General features: G+C 33.1%; 4 protein-coding genes across 11 annotated transcripts in view; all 4 read left to right on the top strand.

Moving 5' to 3' along the window:
* The window catches only part of C3G (C3G guanyl-nucleotide exchange factor), a 34,834-nt gene extending 29,728 nt beyond the window's left edge, over nt 1-5,106 (top strand). For 6 of the 8 annotated variants that reach the window (XM_013311452.1, XM_013311451.1, XM_013311448.1 and 3 more), the window contains 9 exons: nt 132-348; nt 1,381-1,392; nt 1,913-2,072; nt 2,297-2,435; nt 2,597-2,854; nt 3,072-3,325; nt 3,652-3,783; nt 3,963-4,207; nt 4,436-5,106. In XM_013311452.1, the coding sequence (XP_013166906.1) occupies nt 132-348; nt 1,381-1,392; nt 1,913-2,072; nt 2,297-2,435; nt 2,597-2,854; nt 3,072-3,325; nt 3,652-3,783; nt 3,963-4,188 (1,398 nt within the window). In that variant the 3' untranslated portion in view covers nt 4,189-4,207; nt 4,436-5,106. The remainder of the gene's footprint in view (nt 1-131; nt 349-1,380; nt 1,393-1,912; nt 2,073-2,296; nt 2,436-2,596; nt 2,855-3,071; nt 3,326-3,651; nt 3,784-3,962; nt 4,208-4,435) is intronic. The other 2 variants (XM_013311449.1, XM_013311455.1) reach the window with 1 other exon arrangement.
* A 4,036-nt stretch (nt 5,107-9,142) lies between these two features.
* On the top strand, nt 9,143-11,467 carry LOC106117167 (low choriolytic enzyme). The gene is made up of 6 exons (XM_013311301.1): nt 9,143-9,527; nt 9,762-9,932; nt 10,013-10,119; nt 10,511-10,721; nt 10,967-11,103; nt 11,303-11,467. The coding sequence occupies exons 1-6, from the start codon at nt 9,371-9,373 to the stop codon at nt 11,411-11,413; spliced, it is 894 nt and encodes a 297-aa protein (XP_013166755.1). The 5' UTR covers nt 9,143-9,370; the 3' UTR covers nt 11,414-11,467.
* Nucleotides 11,468-14,651: 3,184 nt separating this feature from the next.
* On the top strand, nt 14,652-19,068 carry LOC106117165 (uncharacterized). Its single transcript, XM_013311298.1, has 6 exons — nt 14,652-14,973; nt 15,730-15,945; nt 16,190-16,299; nt 16,930-17,137; nt 17,569-17,705; nt 17,794-19,068. The coding sequence occupies exons 1-6, from the start codon at nt 14,844-14,846 to the stop codon at nt 18,964-18,966; spliced, it is 1,974 nt and encodes a 657-aa protein (XP_013166752.1). The 5' UTR covers nt 14,652-14,843; the 3' UTR covers nt 18,967-19,068.
* A 197-nt stretch (nt 19,069-19,265) lies between these two features.
* On the top strand, nt 19,266-22,123 carry LOC106117163 (E3 ubiquitin-protein ligase LRSAM1). Its single transcript, XM_013311296.1, has one exon. It carries the CDS (start codon nt 19,539-19,541, stop codon nt 21,651-21,653), a length of 2,115 nt encoding a protein of 704 aa, XP_013166750.1. The 5' UTR covers nt 19,266-19,538; the 3' UTR covers nt 21,654-22,123.
* The last annotated feature ends 1,212 nt before the right edge of the window (nt 22,124-23,335 follow it).

Raw genomic sequence — 23,335 nt, 5'->3', positions numbered from 1 at the left:
CTAAATTGTTCACTAAGTGAGACCCAATGTGTATGGTTTCCGTACTAAATCCACACTAAGGGGACTTATCGACTTTGAGTGCAGTAGTAAAAGTGGGAAATGAATGATTCATATTGAATTTGTTGTAACAGAGAAGCGCGGTCAGTGCGGGCAGTGCAGGGAGTGCGGAGAGCGCGGAAGGCGGGGCGGGCGGTGCGGAGGGCGTGGCGGAGGGCGGGGCGGAGGATATCATCCTGCAGAGCGACGTGAGCCAGTGGCTGCTGTTGCGCGACCGCGACAAGGACGGGCCCGAGGTGCGCGGTGGACACCCCGACGCGCTTATCGTACTCGCCACTAAGGCTACCAAAGGTACCTTTTCTTGCACACACTATAATATTGTGACTGCATCAATGTCATAATTGTCATATTAGTTTTATTGAGACAAAATCTGTCATGTGGGCCTTGCACGAATATATGTGACAGTCGCCATCATATCGTCATCGTTAATTTTAACAAAATTAGTATAAGATTATTGGCGTACTTTTGTCGACTGACGACAAAAGGGGCAAAGGGGACAAAACTGGGGGCGTTGAACAAATTTTAATACAAATTTTGTCGATGACGATATGATGGCGATGGTCACAAATACTAATGCAAGGCACACAGATGGGTATTAGTCAAAACTACAGCTAAGTAGCACCCTTCTGCCAATATCGTAATTTTATTATTGCTAATTTGACAAATATGACATTAGTACTGACTGTAATTGGTCGTCGTTTTTTAGTCTGTACTAATACAAGGGATCATTGTAATATGTAATGGTAAAAATAAAAACAAACTTATTACTCAAAATAATTACTAAAGTTGTGTGTAATTTCTTAGTATTACTGGGTTTTGTATTTTAACGACATAATAGTTATTAAAATCTGATGTAAAATTAGCGAAACTTTCTACTTATTGGTAGAGTTGTTATTGTTCTTATGAACTATTAATTCGATTTAGTATTGGAAATCTTATGTACTCGTATAAATAAATCAACATCTAGATTCTGCATCGTTCAAAGTAAATAACATTAAATAGCATGAATGGAGTTGAGTTGATTATGTCATCTTAAACAAATACAAAATAGTAACCATTCAGGCATGTGTTACCAAATTTCAATGTCTTTCTTTATCTTTCTTTTTGATATTAGTCTTTTGAAATAGGTGTCAAATATCTTAGCGGCTCTGAACATCGCTCGTATCGCATAGTAGATAGCCCAGATGACCTCGAGCCGCCAAGATATTTGAAAAGACGTATACTAATAGTATAGAATACATGTTATATTTTGAAGTCATCTGGTTTAACATATAATGAGAAACTTGCATCTAACATTGTAACTTTCATGCTTTCACTTTACAGAAACGGACGAGCGTAAGTGGTTCGGTTGGCTCATTGTATGACTTGGGACTGAAAAAGCTGGTTGTTACTAATATTATTAAAGCTTTACAAATGTTGCTGGGATTTTGGATTTATTAGCACTTTGCTGTTAAAACTAACAACTTAATATAGCTTTGTTTGTCACACTTGTGGTAACATTGCCTCGCCTTGCACTTCATACTGAGCATGAACTGAACACATTATTTTTTTTTGTAATTTAATAATTATAATATATGCACGAATATTTGTAGTCGTTTTAATACAAATGAATTGATTTTAGCTTGTGTTTGGAATTAAAATATGTATGGTCAAATTCAATGGAAATAAGAAATTATAACATTTATTGTCTATGTATTTAAATTTGTCAGTTTTAGTGTTTAAATCAATTATATAGGCTTATTAACTTAAAATAGTTTATATATATATATATATTTGTTATAAATGCTTATTTCGATTGAATTGGACTATAAATAGTTGATTGTATGTGTGTGTTGTGACGTGCGTGTGTGCGCAGACTTCGCGTACCAGGAGGCGTTCCTGGCGACGTATCGCACGTGGGTGGCGCCGCGTGCGCTCATCGCGCGGCTCGTGCGGCGCGCACACCACCTGCGCGCGCGCACACACGACCTGCGCTCCACCCTCGGCCTGCTCACTAGGATCGTAGCTGATCTCACGTTAGTTCATACTACTTGCTATATAATACACTACAATAATCATAAACATCTACCAATTATCTGCAGCATAGATTTGATAATGAGTTGTTATAGGTGTTATGACACGATCGAATCGATGAATTAAAAAAAAAATTATTATGATGCCAATTGTAGAATAATGATTAAATCCTTGTACCTCATCTATCCTCTGTATCGTAAGTATAAAAATTACCAATTAATTTTAGTATGGCCGATCTGGATCGTCCACTAATGCAAGAGATAATGGAGTTCATCTATTGGCTGGTGGACGCTGAAGAGCTGCCGATCGCGAAGGCGCTGCGACAGATACTGGTCGATAAACAGAAACAACTACATTTCCAACAGGTAATTAATTCTTTATGATTCTTCTTTTTCTTAATCATATTTCATACGATAAATTACCTCCGGAACGGTTGAGGCGAATTTTCTTTTATACATAAGAACATAAAAGTGACTTTCGGAGTAGTTGCAAGGAGCGAAAGTATCGGTGTGTGTATACTTTGCAGACAAACAACCGGTACGAGTACGAGACGCCGTGCTACGGGTCGGTGTCGCTGCGGCGCGACACGCTGCTGGACTTCAAGGCGGGCGAGGTGGCGGAGCAGATGACGCTGCTGGACGCCGCGCTCTTCGTGCGCATCTCCGCCGCCGAGGTGCTGTCCTGGCCGCGCGACCAGTCCGAGGAGAGCTCGCCCAACCTCACGCGCTTCACCGAACACTTCAACAAGATGAGCTACTGGGCGCGCTCCAGGATACTCGAACAGGTCAATATCATAACCCTTGCACATATTACGTCTTTCATTGATCACTGAGGAAGTCTCTTACCATACATTTCTTACACTAAAGTATCCCTTAGTGGCCACTGAACGACTCCGAGTGCGACATTAAATGCTAATGGTTTATTTAATAGTTTAAATGAAAGCGCTGTAGTTTCGTTTTATTATAGCTTTGAATTCCTAGATTTGTATGGTATTGTTGCAGGAGGAAGGCCGCGAGCGCGAAAAGTATGCTAGCAAGTTCCTGAAGGTGATGAAGGCGCTGCGCAAGATGAACAACTTCAACTCGTACCTGGCGCTGGTATCGGCGCTGGACTCCCCGCCCGTGCGCCGGCTGGGCTGGCCGCGCGCCATCTCCGATGCGCTGCACGATCACTGCGCCCTCATAGAATCATCGCGCTCCTTCAGCGCCTACCGCACCGCGCTCGCAGAGACACAGCCACCTTGTATACCTTACATGTCAGTAAAATAACTTCTCGTTAAAGCCTGGCTTACATAATGCCAGTATAGTAGGAAATCAGCATATTGATGCTGGTAGGTTTTAGTGAGGAGGAATCTCACATAACCCTATCTTTCCCCAAAAAGCCTGTTCCCCCTGTCTTTTTCCTACAAAAAAGGACATCAGCGCTGGAATAAAACTAGCATAGCACAATTCAAGCGCTACTGGCATATTGTAAACCGGACGTAACGTATTCCCGATGTTTTTTTTTAATCTAATACACTTTTATATTTGTTTATATTTCTATTGTTAACTTTAAATGTATGTGGTTATATTTTGTTAACAGTGGTCTAGTCCTACAAGATCTGACATTCGTGCACATCGGTAACCCCGACCTGTTGCCTAACGGTAGTATCAATTTCACCAAGAGATGGCAGCAGTATCAAGTCATGGAGAGCATGAAGAGGTTTCACAAAGAGTAAGTATCACTCTTAATTATAATTAAGCTACCTAACTAACTTAAGATCAAGATTTATAGCAATTACATTGATGTAAACTACAGTGAAGGATTAAGCTAACGACAATGAAAAGTAACGATAAATGCATAACAAAAAGACGTAACAAAGAATTAATGGTAAATTTTTTTATTTATAACAGACAGTACAAGTTCAAGAAGAACGAGCGCATCCAGGCGATGTTCAACGGGTTCGATGACGTGCTGAGCGAGGAGGCGATGTGGCAGGTGTCGGAGAGCATCAAGCCACGCGGCGGTCGCGCGCGCAACACCTCGCAGCCATCGCCACCAACCACCGCTAACGCCAACGCTAACGCCACAGCTAACGCCAACGCCAACGCTAACGCCACCGCGCAAACTGCTGCATAAAGCTATTATACTATTAAAGGTGAGCACATTTCATAAAAGGTTAGCGGTTGTCCGAGACTTTATTAGTACAGAATTAAAAAAGAAACATACAGCCTGTGTTAATCCCGCACACTTGGCTACAAGCATACAATTTTAAAAATTTGTATTCCGTTATAAGTAAAATAAATATTAATTGTTTAGAAAATTGGATATCCAGGTTTCCCAGTTAAATAAAAGGTTAGTTAAAAAAATTGTTGTTTGTTTGCAGGTATACACTAATCCAAAGAATATAAGAAGATTGAATGACATCAGTGAAGATGTGAGAACAATGTACACGCAAGGAATTGTATTAACTTACATAATGTATTGTGATTATCTGTCCTAAAATGGCCTAATTATATATAGTGTTTGTGAATAAATTACGCTGAAGTCAACTGTGATCGCTCCGAAGGGCGAATGTGATGTGGCAGGACCCAAATCGTACTACAAATACATGCCACCGATAAATTGAAAATATCGTCAGTTTATAAATGAACTAAACATGTGATATAAGTTTGTGAAATTAACAAATACACAATCCTTAGAAGAAATATCCGTTTAATAATCGACCATTTGAATCTATAAATTGTTGAGACATGACACGAATAATTTCAGTTCACAATTTCCTGGTGTGATTATAAACTGACGAATAACACGATTTATCGGTGTTCCAGACAAATTTTAATTTACAAATTGCATATAACTTGAAAGTTACTGTCTTAACATATCAGCTCGTGACTTAGTACAGTAAAACATTCGTCGCTAGCTCTGTTAGAATTCATATTAGCCTTTACTCTATTTTGTCGCGATCACAGTGTCTCTGAATAGGGTTAAGAAGATTTTTTCTTACATTTTGTAAGTCTGATATCAAAAAAGAAGGTAAAAAATAGTATATTGTATTTATATAAAAAATCAATCGATTTGTTTAAATATTCAAATGAGCATTATAATGTTAAGATTTTTTTTAATACTTTATACCCCAAAATAGAGACACTGTGACTTGCCAAGATTATATGTATCTTGTTTATATTAACTTGAAGTTGTTAAACTTCACAATACATCGAATTAGTGAAAGTACTTTCAAAGTTAGAATTAGCAGCTTTAGGGCATCGGTGTCTCAAGTATTTAGTATTTACCTTTCAAATAAAAATGTGCACGTCAATGACTTCGATCTGTCAAAAATCACCAGAAAAGTACAGATTTTGATTTTAAAAAAATGTCAATAAAGTACATTTAGATTATGGCGTCACAATATTGTGTTTATGCACATTTTTATTTGAAACACGTAACTTCACTAAACATTATAATCGATTACGTATTATGCTACTCTAGCGTCATATTTAGCATTATTTCTACTATACACGTAAAATATTTCTGGCATTTATAACGATATTGAACGTAAAAGTGCCAAAAAAACAGTTTTGCATTAATTAATAAAAAGGCCCTAACTATATTTATTGAGTACAATAATTTTGTATTTTTAGAGGCACTGGATTTTTTGAAATTGTTGACATGTTTTGAAATGCTTATTAACATAGGCAATGGTACTAACTAAATTATTTATGCTTAATATTCAAACATTAACTTATATGTAGCATATTTATAACATATTTAAATTTAGTAAAACATATAAAAAACTATTGGAAATAAATATAGGCAATTTTTTTTATATTTAATTAAATAATGCTACATTAGTGAAGTACTAAAAGCTACAAGAGTATCTTATATATATTTTTTAAATAACTACTTTTAAATTAATAACAATGTGTTTTAAAACAAGTATTTTGACAATGGAAACACAATAACTATTCAATATAATTGGTTAGATATTTCATATGCGCAAGAGTAGCTTAGAAATAACGTATCGTTCCGGTAGCCACTTCATTATCGTCTCAAAGTTACGGCGAGTTTCCACTGTCTTGAAACTTGTATAACAACAATAATGTCATCTCTTTGATAACAACATAGATATTAATAATGTTTACATATGTAACGACAGTTGAAATTCACTGTAAAATTTTTGTGTAATTTTTCAAATTTGTAACGCATCTTATTTTTGATAAACAGAATGATATTTTTCTTATGAAATGCTACCCTACAAGGGTAATGTAAAAAAATTAAAAAACTTCGAGATCTAAGTCGTTCATAGATTTAATATGACAATTCGTGTCTTTTAAAACTATAATAAGCGTTTGAAATCAGTAATTTCTCTTTGGTAGTGCGAATAGTTAACTTCTCAAATTTTGGATTTCAATATTAAATAAAAAAATATATAGCTGACCATTGTTTTGCCTTAAGACGATTTCTCGTCAGTAAGGAATAGCAATAATGTTTCTATTGTTAGTAGGTTTGCTGCACATTTGTGATACTCGTTTAGAGCGTTGCTTATTTGGTTGACGTCAACGCATAGACAATTATATTAGGCGAATGTAGCTAGCGGTAAGCTTCGAGATAACCCCATATTATACCCTGTTTCAAATCAACATCGAAACTTTGTAAATTAGAAAAAAAAGGATAATCTTGTCAGTCTATATGTTGGTTTCTACCATAGAAACACTTGTAGGATATCTCTTATTTTATCTGAAAGTAAAAAGATGATGTTTCTGTGATTATTTTATGGAAATTGAATAGTGAAATTAATCGTAATGGGAGTATAGGATTGACACGTTTAGCATAAAAAGCTACCTCTTTGTTTACAAAGTTTAGTTCATGATTTGAAACAGAGTATGAACATTTATGCATTAGGTTTAAATGTGTACAGTCAGCGGCAAAGATGTAAGTTTATTTATTGTAAATTTGATTTTAATAGAATATAACTAGTAATACCAGTTAACAAGTATCGTACCGTAAAAGTACAACTTAAATTATATCTAAATATTTAGACTATTCCAGGATAGTATCTTGAATTTAAGGTTTAAAACATTTCTAGGTTGTTTACAAAAATTAAAAGGTTCTGTAAAAAAATATCAATTTTACATGATTACTGCCATTGCTATATTACATCTATCAGGCGCTGACTGTACGGTATTGTCTTCTTGAATAAATACTTTGAGAAGAGTTACTATAAGTCTTTTATGTAGTTGAATTATTCATTAAGACAATACCAGACGATAGTATACTTAGATAATTATTATATTTATATACTATTGTATTTGCACATGTCGGAATGAAAGCATTTGCATGCTTCTTATGATAGAAAATACGTAAGAATATTTTTGTCATTCCGACTTAGTGCGAAAATGTAAAGGCGGTAAAGCAGGATCTTGTCTCTAATCTAATCACTATAATATAAAAAAAATATTTATTAAAATCTAAACTCGACGTTCAAACTATAAGGTGTTGCAATCTTAAAATTGTACTTTTTTAACGTCGAGTAAAATTGACCATCCAAGCGTTATAGGAGTCAATCCGCTCTGCTGCTTATGTGGTGTTACTAATTAAAAAATGGCCTATTGATACAAGATCCTGCATTAAAGCCATTAATACTTGAAAATGATCTAATTGTAACATTTGAAACACAAATTGATCATTTTCAATGAACATGAAATATTTCATTGTGCTCTTATGTAACCGCAACGATTTTATAGTTCTCGTTTGTATTGAGAAGGGACGCGAAGTCCTATGCAATAATGACTAGACCAATATTTAGAATGTTTTACAGTGCTTTACAGATACTAATAGCTGGTTTTGCAGTTTATATAAGGAAAAAATTTTCGGTGTAGTTAAGTTTTGGTAGACGTTACCATTTGTGTTTTACGGATACTGCGTTGCAACGGTTTGATGTTATATTAAATGGAATATATTAAAGACTGCCTAAATTAATTACTCAATATATTCGATGTGTAAATTAGTGAAGGGTTTGTTTAACGGAATGGCCGCGAACTGTCCGAGCGGCTACAGTTCAACAACAGGATTACGGTCACATTTATGTGAACTGCGTACATATTTTTGTTGTATTAGCAACTTCAGTATTATATAAATGAAAATGCCATAATGTACGAAATGGATTTATTATTATTATTATTTTTTGTTTATTATTATTATGGACTGTTTTGCGTTGTACACGGTACTGTTTATTTTTTTTAGTTATAAGTATTTTAATGCATCAGTTAGTATTGTACATTACGTTTAATAAAATCACACTGTATCTGAATCGCATGCATGTACAGTTTACATTTTGTGTGTCAAGTTTTCTTTTTGTAATTATTTTGTAATATAAATATAGCACGTTATTTACAGTAATATTTTGTATTTCTTTTTATCCATTAATTGCCAACCATTCAAAGAAGTTTGTAGTTAAATAAACATTTTAAGTAAAAGGATTTATGTTATCTTTTTGCTAATTTCAGATTATTTTGTAATTAAGATGGCGGCCTGCTCATTATCGTTGTTGCATTTAATCTTATGCACTATCTAATTGTCTCATGGTCAATCGCCTGATCACTCTGTATAATCATGTAATATTTTTAAAATAATTGTAGCTATCACACAGGTATGGTTACGATAGCACAATGGTTAAACAAAAACAAAATTGTTAACCGGTTAACTCTTGATAAAACAGTAGGGGAATCGAATCTCAACTAGTCTGTTCCAATGACTTTCAGTTTTTGATGCTTTTGTGATTCGAAAGTACAGAACCGGGATTTTAATATGAAAAACTTACAGACAACATTACAAAAATCTTACTGATATTATAAATGCAAATGTTTAGATGGATTGGTTTGAAGGTATCTCCAGAACTGCTAAACGGATCCGGCTGAAATTTGGCAAAGACGTAGAACATAGTAAGGAAGAATATATAGGTTACTAATTAAGTATTGATTAAATTCCGCGCGGAAGGAGTTGCAGGCGATAGCTAGCTTGTAAATATATGTTACTTTCTTTAACATTTAAATTATTACACGTCGAACTACGAACAAAATAGCGTAGCACAGTAGAAAGCTAATCTGTAAAAAAATGGTAAACATCGTTAGTTGTTACTAAAAGGTGTCATTGCACTGGGAACCTTGGCGCTCAGCAGGGACTTGCGATATCTAAAGGAGCGTTAACCACTTCATTTAGAACACACAAAACATTTTAGATTAGACGCAACACGTTTATCTAATTAGGTAATCGATAGTCGTATCCCGCTGTCTGGAATAACTGTCGAGCGTATTATAAAGTCATGCCACAACACCGGGGCCGCAGTGCAGTGCTCCTTGTTGACATGGCTACCGTTGATCGTTGTTTAGTTTTTAAATTATTAACACTAACATTATTACATGTGTTAATTATATCATGTTACGCTGCGCCATTAATAGATGTCGAAGCTTACGAAGATGGTATCTATATTTTGTATTTACTTTCCTTATTTTGTCAAGTTTTGTTGAATCCTTTGCCATAGCAAGATTTTATTATATGTTAGGAGTTAGGATCCTTTTTATATTATAAGGTGGAAAAGGCACAAGCACCTTAATTTGCCTAAAAATCGAACCAACCGTTGTCCATTGGTACAGTAGTCATTAACAATTGCGGATGCGCTGCCGCAGAAAAATAACCTTCTATGTTTCGTACAGATGTGAGTGTAGACGAAGAGTTCGGTGAATATTTTGAAGGCGATATGTTGTTAAGACCAAAGCAGAGACAGGCCATATCAACGGCGGAGATGAACCGCAACGGCCTCGTGGACGGCGTCAAAAGATGGCCAGACCGCACCGTAATATATCATATACAAGAGGATGATTTTGGTTTGAAAACATTACACATGTTTTGTTGTATTATTAATCATAGTCAAGAATAGCCTTTTTAAATCCTATTTTAAAAACAGATGAGGAGCAAGTTCAAATGATAGAGTCTGCAATGAAGGATATCGCGAATAAATCCTGTATCAAATTCAGGCCCAAAGAAAATGATGAACACGCAGTTCTGATCAAGGTACTACTGTTTTGTTCTGAAAGGAAATATTAATTACCTAAACATGAGATTATATAATATATCATTTGTGTAGAACCTTATTATAATTCGAAGTTAAAATTATTTCAAGAGATTGATTTCTGTTTGTTATTTGTGTAAGAGTTTGGCGACCGATCAGGCAATGTGTTACGAGACTTGAGAAAAACGAAAAATGTGCGCATGTATTGTTGAGATTGCGGCATAAAGGGCAATGTTAAGACTTGCAATCATTAAGCAGTCGTGCGTAGATTCATGTGAAAGTAATAACATAATTTGTTACTGTATCACTCCAAATGAAAAGCTGAATATAATAGATTGGAGGGATAGTTTTATTAGTTGGGAAACCGTTTTCAAAGTGATTGTCAACTTGCAGGGTACATCGAACGGTTGCTTCTCTAATGTGGGTTTCACGAATGTGAGTGAGGATGAGGAGGAGGTGCAGCAGGTGCTGAACCTTGCAAAGGGCTGCTTCAAACATGGTACGGTGGTGCACGAGATGCTACACACCCTCGGCTTCTACCACATGCAGAGTACCTACAACAGAGATGAATTTGTAAAGATTATTTGGGAGAATATCAAATCAGGTAAGCATAATGTCACCAACTCATCATTAACTTCGTTAGTGTACGGTATCAAATTGAACAGAGTATCTTGTGCTTTACATTACACAAGTACATTAGGCTAGTAGCGTTGGCCTGGCATTTTTTGATTCTCAAGCGCCAGTTAATATTTACATGATGCCAGTATGTCAGCGCCGATTTTGTTCGCTACAGACTTACTGTACTGGCACGATGTAAACCAGATATTACGTGCGTTATTTGTGTGTCAGGCACGGAGCACAACTTTGCAAAATACAACAACGACACGGTGACGGACTTCGGTGTTCAGTACGACTACGGCAGCGTTATGCATTATCCGGAGGTTGCATTCTCTAAGAATGGGAACAAAACTATTATACCATTGCAGGTAAAATTGTCTATTTCTAGGTTTGTCCATCTAAAGTATGTCTAGGAATATTATGTTACATTCGGAAACACATAACGTTTTATAAGTATTTTAAAAAGCACGTAATCTTTGTGTTTAAAAATGGAACAATATGGTTAGTTATTTGAGTGTTTTTTTTTTAATTTTTAGCATTTTATTAACGTTTTTCTTGTTTTTGTAGGAGGGTGCGAAAATTGGTCAAAGAAAAGGAATGTCCGAGAGTGATATTATAAAACTAAACAAGATGTATTGTGAACCAGAAAAAGAAACAGTAACTGAAAAAACTGAATAAATGACATTTTTAAGATCTGTATTATTTTAGTGATTTTATTGTTTCTGAATTTAAACATTAAATAATATTAATTTTGTATTTATAAGTATTTATTTACTTTAATTTGTTTAGTTTTCCTATATGTAAGACTTACAACTATGTAGGCAACAAATAAAGTTATTTACATACCAAATTTATAGACCAAACTTTACTGGTGCTACAATATTTCCAATATTTTTGAATCTATTCTAAAATAATAAACAATTATATTTACAGTTTATTTTGGTTAAATAAAAAAAAAACTTTTTGTTTAAAAATCCAATAGATGGCGCTATTTCATTAATTGGAGTCTGAATTAGTTATAATTAAGTCATTTTCAGATAAAAATACATTACGTTAGATTTTTTTCGGTACAAATTAGATTATTCACAGAATTCAATATACATAAAACATATTAAATACTACTCGGTTCCAAATGTTTGAAAACATTTACTTTACAACGGTGCTAGTTAAATTTTCTACAATTTGGCCCCAATTTTTCAATTTTAACGCTCGTGTAATAGTTTCGTAACTGCGCACTACAATAAAATCAATAAAACACGAATGTTTAAAAAAAAATGTGAAATCAAATATTGCTAAACCATTCCAGCTTGTTTTAGCTGAATCTGGGTGGTGATTTCTTACTGGTATTATTTGATGTTATTAATAAAACCACAGATAATACTTTAATATACTAGTACGTAAACATTACTAAGTTATTTTTGTCACTGTTAATTACTAGATGTTCCTAGTGAAATGTTAATTAACAAACGAACATGTATTTTCAAAAGTAGGTCATAGAATTTTTTGCTATTTCTTGTTACGCAATTGTACAGTAAAATTTACGAGAAAGTATTAGGAACAACATAGACAAAATTCGTATTATATCTGTACAGCGTCTATCGGCCTTAAATAAAATACAACAAATCCTCATACAAATTTTGACATATTTTATCGATGACGTTAAAACGCATATCACAAATATTCGTGATAGACCCTAAGAACATGTTTAAAAGCAATAGACAATTATACATTACAGTGTTCCTTTGGGCTATTAGCCAGGCCGGTAGAAATAAATACTTACAGCTGTACCGATTTTCACGCACATCGGTGCAACAAGACAACAGCGAAGTACCGAGCGCACAACTTTTTCTTCTAAATATCTATTGTTTTAAGTTGAAAGGTGAATAACGTACTTAGTTGTATCATAAATTGCAATCTGAGATATTCTTTTTATTTACAATTACAGCATTTTTATAGTCAACTTTTAAATGTTAAATATGAGTTTCCGGTGTCTGCGAATTGTTAATGCATTTCAAATATGCGATGCTATTTTTTTTTGAGTATATTAAAGACATTTTTTACATATGTATATATTTATGTAACAACCTTGCTTCTTTAAAAACGAGTTCTCTGTGAGTAGGACAAGATCCTTACGACGCAGTTGAAATCGGAAACTAAAAGAAAGTGAACCGGTCACTTTCCGAATCTTATATCTACAGTAGACGTTAAGACAAGAATTTTATGTAACACATGTTCAATGTAAATAAGATTTACTTTACTTAAATATAAGGTAGCGGTAAGTAATTTTCTTAATCTTGACACTAAGAATTGATAATGCTGTACTGTTCGTCCTCGACATGCATACATACGAGCATTTATGTATTAAGTCAATTAACTGCAACACAACTACACCCATAACCAAGGGAGGTAGGCAAAGACAATTTCATTGGCGCGTGTCCTGACACCTCTCACCTCTATAATCAATAAATAATTTTTGAATCTCCATGTTTGTGACATAAAAAAATCTCCGTAAACCGCAAATTTCCATGACCAACTAACATTTAGAAATAAACTATACTTAAAAGGTTAATAACATGAACCGCGACACAATTAAATGTCAAAAATGTAATAAATAAAGGAATCCTGAGACATTTAATAACTCTAATTCACGCTAATATGGATTTCTATCATATAAAACTTGTATGGTTTGAGATAGTACCGATTATTTACCGCAAACCTCTTACGAATGACTAATCAAATAAGGCCCCGAGAAAGTGCTTTTACTTAGCGCATTAGTATGCTGACTCGTGTCAGGATTAAAGCCTCTAAGCAGCCCGAAGCTAAGCCCTGGTATTTCAAAATTCGAACACGGCAATTGTTATGACCTTCATTTCGCTTGGCTGGCAACTGTTTTGTTAATAATAACTGGCAAATTAATTTGAACCATTTTTTTATTTAGAACCTATAACTCTAATTTAATAAAAAAATCTTTGTTTATGGGCATTGTAGCATGAAATTTGGCCGCTTGCTGATTGCGTTAATTTATGGAATTAACCGATTACACTGGGGTCTAACAAAACACAAAATAAATAAGTAAAAGATGAAAGTTGATTGATCGTAGGGATTTGGGCTCTGCACAGTTAAAGAAGTGAAAATGAATATGCAAATAAAAAATATTCTATTAATATAAAACAGCTCAGTCAACCAAATAAGTTTAATAATTTATTGTACCTGATCAACTTTTTACTTTTCTATTTTATTAATTTATGGAGCAATAAACTTGAGAAGTTAAATACATCTACATCCAAAAGTAATAAGTTAAATTAAGTAAAAATCTAACTCTTTAAATATGACACAACACAGGCGTGAAGTGGAAATAATTCCGCGTTTCGTCTGTTTAGTGTGCGTTCCGGAGGCCTAATTTTAGTCCTCTTTCTTTAGGAAGTGGATTGATAAAGGGGACCAAGCATAGGAAAGGAAAATATTGTCATTTTGTGTGTGTCCTCCTTCGTTGTAAGTAGGTAAGCAATGCATCTGCAATTGCGGATATCTATGCAGCCGCTTGCTCGTTTGCCACCTTATAATATAATATAAAAAGATAGCAAAAACGTTAACGTGATTGTTGATAATTTATTTTTGTTTCATTCGTCTCAAGATTTGTCAATATGTACAACAGCGATAATAAACCGCAACGCCGTGTTTGTGTAAATGACCTAAAATTGTACGCTTTTTATTACACAAATAGAACATAAATGGTATTGTGGTATACAAAGGAAATCATGAGTTTTATTGTAAGACAACTCGGCCGATAAATTTAGCAATTTATTGTTGCGCGGATTGGCGGCAAACGAGAAGCAAACGCTTGTCTGTCTGTCGCAATGGCAATGGCAAACGGGCGCAGTTGCGGCCCCACGCCTTGTGAAATGGTCGTATCTGAACCTATATTAAATTCGCTAAGATCCGATGGGTTTTGTTAATCGCGAATCCGATGGACGCTGCGCTTTAACGCTGACGAATCAGTTTTTATTACCGCATAATTATAAATATTCACGCATTTTATTAAAATGATAATCGTACTAATTTAAAATTTATAATCATTATATAAATAAAAGTATTAGTTCACTGAAGTATGAAGTGGCCCAAAGTTGTGATTTTTATAAATATTCTAGTGACAAAGTGCTGGACAATGACTCAAAGTGAATTGGACGAGTTCAGTGATTTCATACAAAAAACTTCACAGTTGGATTTAAATTTAAAAAGTGAGTTGTTGACTGAGATTCATGTATGGAAACGATGATAGACAATCAACTAACATTATTTTTTCATCATCACGGAAAAAAAAGCAAGTTATAGGACAAAAAAAATTGCATATAAGATATTAGAACCACGAGTTTCATAATCTATGTAGTTGTAAGAAATTAAATCACGTCTTTGTATAGAAAAAAATCTATAAAAGCAATTCCCAATTTTTTTTTTCGTAAACCCCTTTCAAATTTTATGTTACCTTCGGTGTTCTTCCTACACTTCTTCTGTTCATAAACCCTCAAGTTTAATTCTCGTCTTAGGACGGACTCAATAGGTTAACCTGGACTAACTTGGATATCACTGTTTTATAGTAATTAGAGTAAAACTAAGTAAAGTTGTCTTAGTATTCAGATTCCCTGTTATATAGATGTATACTAAAATAATCTAATAGTAATTTTCGTTGTTTAATTAGTTTTTGATTGAACTTAAGTTTAGTGATTAAATATAACTTGACAAACGATATCACGGGTGTAATTTCTGCGGATGCTGTGAATTGTGTACATTTTATAGCCAGGCTAAAAGAATGTTGATGTTTAACGCGACCTTGAATCAGTCCAGTTAGTGTAGCTTTAGTAATGAGAAATTTACACTATGAGGAAACCTTTAGATAACTTAAAGACTGTGACAGTTAGTCTTATTGCCGAAGAGAGAAAAACTATACTTAATCATACTTTACTACAATCATTACCAATAAGGTGTGCCTTTTAAAGGTAATTCCGATGTGGAGGGTGACGAAGACGATGTGATACAGGACAACGCGTGGGAGGAGAGCGGCAAGTTCGAAGGAGACCTAATCCTGAATGACCGGCAACGGCGCGTCATAGTGGAGACAGTCGCCGAGGGGTTATCGAGGAATGGCCTTCGGGACACCACCAAGAGATGGCCAGATAATGAAGTTATTTACTTCATTCAACGTGAACACTTTAGTGGGTATATATTATAAATGTATCAGTTAACTATATTTTACTCGTTACATATATGTAAGTAAAAATGGTATAAGCCTAAAGTCAAAGACAATTTAGTTATGGAACAATATAAATCACGGGTAAGATGGCCTGGTTAAGGCTAAAGCCATTATAGCAGCAAGAGACTTATTATCGGGGATCTTTGAAGGTGCCAGCCGAAAGTAAATTTGAAGGAATGGTAAAAGGTGACTGTTTTGAATTTCAGATGATGACCAATTGCAAGCCATAAAGAGCGGTATTGAAGATATAGCACAAGCATCCTGTGTTAAATTTCGACCGTACCAAAAAGGGGATAGAGACGCGGTCGTCATACAGGTATGTATTAAAAAATCGAAGAATCGAAAGATACTTCATTCGACAATATTGGTTCAGGCGTTTAAGCTACAAGTAAAAAACAACATACATACGCACGAGAAAACATTACGTTCCTGAATTTGTCGGGTAATAGGTAAAGATTTGTAAAATAAAAACATATGAGAACATGTATGTTCTCGAGACTTTCGTTGTCATATTACTGTGTAGCTACTAATGTATTTAAATGTTTACATAAGTGTTTCCATACCGATATCTGTCGATTGTTGTAGGTAACCTAATACCGTTGAGTTTCTCGCACGCGTTCGCAATACTAAATTGGGGACAAGTTAGAGCATCTAGGCACGAGTTAAAAAGCAATGTAGCAATGTTAAAGAATACACAATTTGCTAGGCGACATTTAAATGACAGATTTTTAATAAGCTTTATATTTTGTATAATGTTTTAAATAAAAAATAATAATAAAATCGCGGATTGAAAGACTTCTTACAATTAATGGACTCTTCATCACTTACCTCCACTTTAATCCTACTAGGGTTCTGATTTCCTTATATTTGCTTAAATCAAATGTTCAAATGGCACATAAATTTGTTGTCCTTCGTACATATCATCGCAATTTAATTCAAATTTCAGGGTAGTAGACGCGGTTGCTTCTCCCAAGTGGGCTACCAAGGGGGTTATCAAGTTCTAAACTTGTACGGGCGACACCCGGTAGGGCGCGGCTGCTTCAGGCACGGTACCGTGGTGCATGAACTGCTCCATACCCTCGGCTTCTACCATATGCAGAGCAGCCCTGATAGAGACGACTACATCGATGTTCTCTGGGAAAACATAATTCAGCGTGAGTATAAGAATTTGTAAATGCATTTTGACATAAATGGTTTTGTTTAACGTGCTTTTAATTTGGGTCAAATCTAAAAATTTGAATTAGACCTATTTCCTGTTGAAATCATTCACTCGAAGGCTAATCATCTAAATCAACCTTAGTTCTTATGACAAAAACAATATTATTTAAAAAAACTTTTTGATGATTTTTTTAACTTTATTATTTAAATTTCGTAAGTAATTGTCGGACTAACGGTTGTTGTATTTTTGGACAAATTAAAATGCTGGTGAATCGTTTCTTTTTGGACTTTTTTTTACTAGCAGCGGACACTATGAATGCGTTACGTTAATATAAAATATATTTTATAAACTTCAACATTATAATATACTTGCAAACACATCATTAATTTATTTTTAATTTCCAATATATTTTTATCTAATTTACAGCCGCCAGACATAACTTTCGAAAATACAACACATTTGCCGTTTCTGATTTCGGTATTGGTTACGACTATGAAAGCGTCCTGCACTACAGTAGAAAGGCATTCTCATCAAATGGACAAGATACTTTAGTACCAAAACAGGTTTACATTTTTTACATAATAATTTCAATTCCTTTGACTTTAACATGTTATTAACCTGCAACTTAAAATTAAACTTTATTTTTTCTAGAACGGAGCAAGTATCGGACAAAGGCTTGGATTGTCTGATAAGGATACACAAAAACTAAATAAAATGTACTGTGATGCTGACTCCAACAGTGATGATGAAAGTCAAGCCCCTCTACGAAAACCAAATAAGAAGGAGAATTCTAAAAACAAACCGTTCGAAGGCCATGGCATTGGCTACCATCAAGGTAAAACTGTGGTTATTAAACTACCAGCGGTAGAAACTTATCGAGTACCAGATGTACCAACATTTCATTTGTTTGATTATTTTAGTAAAGCGCCACAAGTATTGTCGCAAACGCTTACCGAAAAAAGTGGATTCAGAGGAAGAATAGTACCATTACAACATAGTTTAATTCCACTACTGCCAGCTGAAGAACGGCGTCCAGTGCTACCAAAAGCCAAGCAACCAGATCAATATAAAATGATAGAAATGAGACCAGAAAATTTACCCGACGATGATAACATTGCTCCACCAATACCGGAAGAAAATTTAAAGAAGTACCAATCAGACATAAAACATTACATTAACAATATTATGTTCGCCAATAAAGAAGAAAAGGACGATCTTGATCAAAAACCAATTAAATTAGAAGCAGTAAATCAAGCTGACGAAGATTATGATTACCCTATCGAAGTATCAAATATTTATAAAATTAGGAATGATTATAGCGGATTTTACACGCCTAAGCAAAATTACAACAGTGGATATGAAGGTTTGAACGTAAGGGACAAAGACAAAATAGTTAAATATGATACTAACACTAATATGAATGGACATGATAATGAAAATAAATCTGACTTAGTTCTTAGTCCTAATTTACCATATTATGAGACTAAAGATTTTAGCAAACATAACAATGGTGATGATTTTGAAGAAGAGATTAGTTATAAAACATCAAATCCTATACATAAACAAAATAAACAAAATTTTGTACCGAGGCTTAGTAATGAACATTTTTTTCATACAAATGATTATAAAGATCATGAACCTAATAACAAAAACCCGCCTGTTGGCAACTGGAATAACTATTATGAATTTAAAAAACACAAACATGAGGGCAATTTAAATAAAGAAAATAAAGATTTCCATCACTTGGAAAGGAATAGCAATAAAAGTAGCATGCGCCTGCAATATCCAATCGTAGATAATAGTGATTGGGGACTGGGCAGATAGGTTTTTATATTAAATTAATTTGCTATAAGATTTTTGTGATATGTTTTATTATAGCATGTCTTAATAATTAATTGTACATAATGTAAGTTAATAAAGTTTTCAACCACACTAGAAAATATTTTATTTTTAATCATAGCTCAACTTTATATTGACGTTACTTAAAATATTGCAATAATTTATCTAAGTACGAACTCAACACGATTCTTTATTTGTCTCACAAAATGCTTAAAATGAAACGTACATTAGATGCTGTAAAAAATAAAAATAAAACTGACATTGACATTTGTTGTTATCGGAATTGTCAACATGATAAGATAATATTAACAAAGAATTGTAAAATTGAGTAATTCGAAATAATAACATTTCTTTAATACTTGCTATAATTTATAGATAATCTGCTTTGTTTGTTAAAGCCAGTAATGTGTCATGTTTACGAAAGTATTTTTAATCCTTTATTGCGTTGCAGTGTGTAACTGATGTATAACTCAGTAATTAATTAATAAACTCGTGTGATTAATACAATGCATCGGTGACAGTGTTTATAAAGGTTTCGTAATATTTTTTACATTTTAATGGGTTGTGCTGTGTCCGGTGTTCAGAGGGCAAAGATGTCATTGTTAAATAAAAATACCAACGACGCGCGCGCTAAATTGGAGCGGAAATTGTACTTGGCTAAGGAGTCACCTGAGCCAGACTTTGATCTATCTGATTGTCAGCTACGACAGTTACCGTCTGGTATATTTTCCATTTGTAAAGTGTTCAGAAAAGATAATCTTTATTTACAAAATAACTACTTGCGAACATTAGACAATGGAGGTTTATTATCTGATCTACACCTCATTAAGATTATCGATTTAAGCTACAATAGGTTTATCCATTTGTCTAACGATATAAGATATTTAGTTAGCCTCACCGAATTACATATACATCATAATCTGCTGAAGACAATCCCAGATAGTATTAAGTATTTGGAAAGTTTAAGAATATTAGATGTTTCAAATAATAAATTAACTAATTTGACACCTTCAATAGGTAGTTTAAAGACTTTAAATTATTTAAACATATGTCAGAATGAGGACTTGACTGAATTATGTCCAGAGGTGTGTTTAGCTCGGAATTTGAGACAAATAGATCTCGATGGAAATCAGTTTAAATTCCCTCCTACAGAAATAACATGTAAAGACACCAAAGCAATAATGATGTATTTATGTGAATCAATAAATATAGAGTATATACCTCCTTCAATAACGGAGACTGAAGATTTACAAGAACGAGAAATAAATAGAACTCACAATCCTTTTATAAGGCGAAATACTGTAACATGGGAGGAGCAAGAGGCTGCTATAATTGAACAAGAGAGAAAAATACACAAGGCGAATCAGGAACAGAGAGACAAGTTTCTCTCAGAGATTATTCAGGAACAAATAAACTTAGATACAGAAATAGCTAAAGTACATGAAGGTAGGGAAGTTGAAAGGCAGAGATTAATAAAAGCAATACAAGATAATGAAAAAGATATTGATATAACAGTAAAGAATTTCATTCAATCGGATGGCCTTAAACCAGAAGTTGTACAACAACAATTGGCATATGAAAAAGCTGAACATGATAGACTGCTTGAATTAACTAGACAGAACTATGATAATATTAAAAAATCAGAAGTTTTAAAGGCAATGGAAAATCTTATGAATGATGAAAATTCAGTTCAATACTTTTTGAAAGATTATAAAGATAATTTGAATAATATCAAAGAAAATATACTGATGCAAGAATCAGAAAGTAATTCAAAATTATCAGAATTTTTAAATACTAAAGATAACACTCGGTCAGTTTTAGTTCAACAGCTTTTGGAAGACGAAGATGTTCAAAAAGCACTTGTCACATCATTACTGGAAAAAGTTGATGCAAAGACATGGAGTTTAAATGAAGAAATATCATTAATTTCTTCACATCTTGCAAAACTAAGTGTTATTGAACAAGAGAAGAAAAAATTACAGATTGCCTACAATTACAATGAATTATTACAACAAAGGGTGCAACTTGTTAATTTATTAGATGATTTGTATGACCAAAGACAGAAAAGAAGGAAACAGCTTATTGAAACAATAAAGGAGGTTGAGATTGAAAACAATACCAGTAAAGATTTCTGGTTGAAAAACTATCAAAAATTAATTGATTCAGCACCTAAAAACTTGTTAAATGTGAGTAAACATTTGGACCCAATTTTAGCAAATTATCTTTTACAAGAAGGTGTAATACATTGCTTACCATTTTTGGTTAAGTTTTTATTTTCTGGTGAATCTTTAGCAAATATTACTTCAGAAAAGTTAAAAGAAAATGGTGTGACACTATCAGTTGATAGAGATGGGATAATAAGAGCCATAAATATGTATATTGATGTAAAATTGTCTAATAGCAATCACAAAGTATTGATAGACAATTTCCAACCAACTGCTCCTTTGGAAGATAATGTTGAGGACCAAGCTTGTTCGGGAGTACTGACTTTGAAAGAAGAACAAAATGAATTGGAAGGTGAATGCGTTATATGTATGGACGCTAGATCGGAGATAGTTTTTGTACCGTGTGGTCATATGTGTTGTTGTGTAAGGTGTGCTATTACTGATATTGATTTATGTCCAATGTGTAGGACGGGAGTGGAAAGAAAAATCAAAGTTTTGATCGCATGATTTGTGGATAGATATACCAATATTTGCTCATTTCTAGAATTTAATAAAAAAACATGTTAATGGATTTACTACATTTTCTCTAATTCATATTTCAACATGTTTAACATCTTTTGACTTTGTGTTTTAAATTTGAGTTTTGAAATTTTGCTATGCTATTTACACAATGCATAAAGTTTGCTAAAAGAGCAACTTTTTAATATTCTAAGCAATAAGAGACTATGTTGAGTATAATAATATGTAATATAATTACTAATTGTTTTTTATTTATTTTTAATCTTACTATTGGAACAAATATAGATATAGTTTTTTGACTAATGACACTAGTGTATAAGACTTACCTTTGGTTTCTGAGACCGATATCTCTGTATAAGACATATCGTCATCACTGTCATTGAGAAAAAAAGAGATAATATGTTTAAAACAGGGAATTTGGTATCAGAAACCCAAGGTTAATCAGCAATATGATAAATTCAAAAAACAAAACAGATAAGCTACTGTTACACTTTTTAAACTTATTATTATAAAATGCATATTTGGTGATTTTGCTTCGAATTTTTTGTAAGATAAAGTCAATCTAATTTGTGCCTTCACTTGTACTGTTCACTTTCTATGACCTCAGCAGCTTTGATACATTCCATTCTGTATATTTCATAGCCAGATTGCAATGTTATTTTCGAATATAAAATATTTATATTCGTAACAGGAAATGATAAAAATGATAAAATTCAGATGATTTTATCTCATATTTCCATTGTCATTGTATTGACCCTATAGTAATTTGTTTACTTCAAGTAATTTATTGAAATGAGAAGAAGGATAGGAGAGAGAGAGAGTGTATATGAAATATTTTTCAATTTTCATACGTCTAAACATGATAACAATTTTTAACACATTTTGGAATATGTTAGAATATTTGAAAAATCTTAACCCTGGTAACCAAGTCGTCTTGTTTTGAATTTAAATAAAAATCAGGTGGAATATTTCCAAGCTGTTACAGATTATAAAAACCTTACATTATAAGTGTTTGTTATATATTTGTATGTTGTTATTGAACTACGCACTGAGTTATACTGGTAAATCAAAGGCTGTGAATTTTTGAGTCAATTTTCTAACTCAGTTGCTTGTATGAACACTAACTTATTTAAAGAACTTTTTTTCAAACATAGTCTTTAATTATTTTTTTATTTGTCATTACTATTAAATTCATTTAAGTTTTGGTGCATATCGTAAACTGCAAATAATTTAGGGGCCAAGTATAGGAGGAAGAAAATAAAAAAACATACAGACTTCTTAAGAGCCTTCTCCTTTTGGAACTAAGTTAATAAATAGACTGCAAATGAAGTCGAAATAACATTACACAGAGTATTTAATATGTTTGTTCATTTATTTAAAATATTCATTCATTAATTAAAAAAAATAACGAAAACCTTTAAAATTAATATGCCATTATTTTATTTTTATTATTTTTAAACATAAAATTGTAGTCCATGATTTTTTAATTTTATTTTCGTAGTATTCTGATTTTTAATTTATTTATCGTAAATATAAAAAAATGCTTTAATTTTATCTGCTTTAATTAAATTTATAATTAGATTTTAGTAAATATTAATTCGTATACATTTATTTATATGTTAAATTGAAAATTTTATAGATTAATTGTCATCCTTTTATGACACAATTTA

This window comes from Papilio xuthus, unplaced genomic scaffold (assembly GCF_000836235.2).
Source record: "Papilio xuthus unplaced genomic scaffold, Pxut_1.1 DF827680.1, whole genome shotgun sequence".
In the NCBI taxonomy this organism is placed as follows: domain Eukaryota; kingdom Metazoa; phylum Arthropoda; class Insecta; order Lepidoptera; family Papilionidae; genus Papilio; species Papilio xuthus.
Note: the sequence above shows the minus strand (reverse complement) of the source record. Positions and strands in the feature narration are given on the sequence as shown.

What these genes read in the sequence shown, in the direction of transcription:
- LOC106117165 (XM_013311298.1), top strand. Translation starts at nt 14,844, where the DNA reads ATGAAGTGGCCCAAAGTTGTGATTTTTATAAATATTCTAGTGACAAAG. An exon ending in GTTGGATTTAAATTTAAAAA is followed by an intron (nt 14,974 to 15,729) that starts GTGAGTTGTTGA and finishes TGCCTTTTAAAG; the next exon opens with GTAATTCCGATGTGGAGGGT. An exon ending in GAGACGCGGTCGTCATACAG is followed by an intron (nt 16,300 to 16,929) that starts GTATGTATTAAA and finishes TTCAAATTTCAG; the next exon opens with GGTAGTAGACGCGGTTGCTT.
- LOC106117163 (XM_013311296.1), top strand. Translation starts at nt 19,539, where the DNA reads ATGGGTTGTGCTGTGTCCGGTGTTCAGAGGGCAAAGATGTCATTGTTA.
- LOC106117167 (XM_013311301.1), top strand. Translation starts at nt 9,371, where the DNA reads ATGCCACAACACCGGGGCCGCAGTGCAGTGCTCCTTGTTGACATGGCT. An exon ending in TGTCGAAGCTTACGAAGATG is followed by an intron (nt 9,528 to 9,761) that starts GTATCTATATTT and finishes TGTTTCGTACAG; the next exon opens with ATGTGAGTGTAGACGAAGAG. An exon ending in TATACAAGAGGATGATTTTG is followed by an intron (nt 9,933 to 10,012) that starts GTTTGAAAACAT and finishes TTTTAAAAACAG; the next exon opens with ATGAGGAGCAAGTTCAAATG.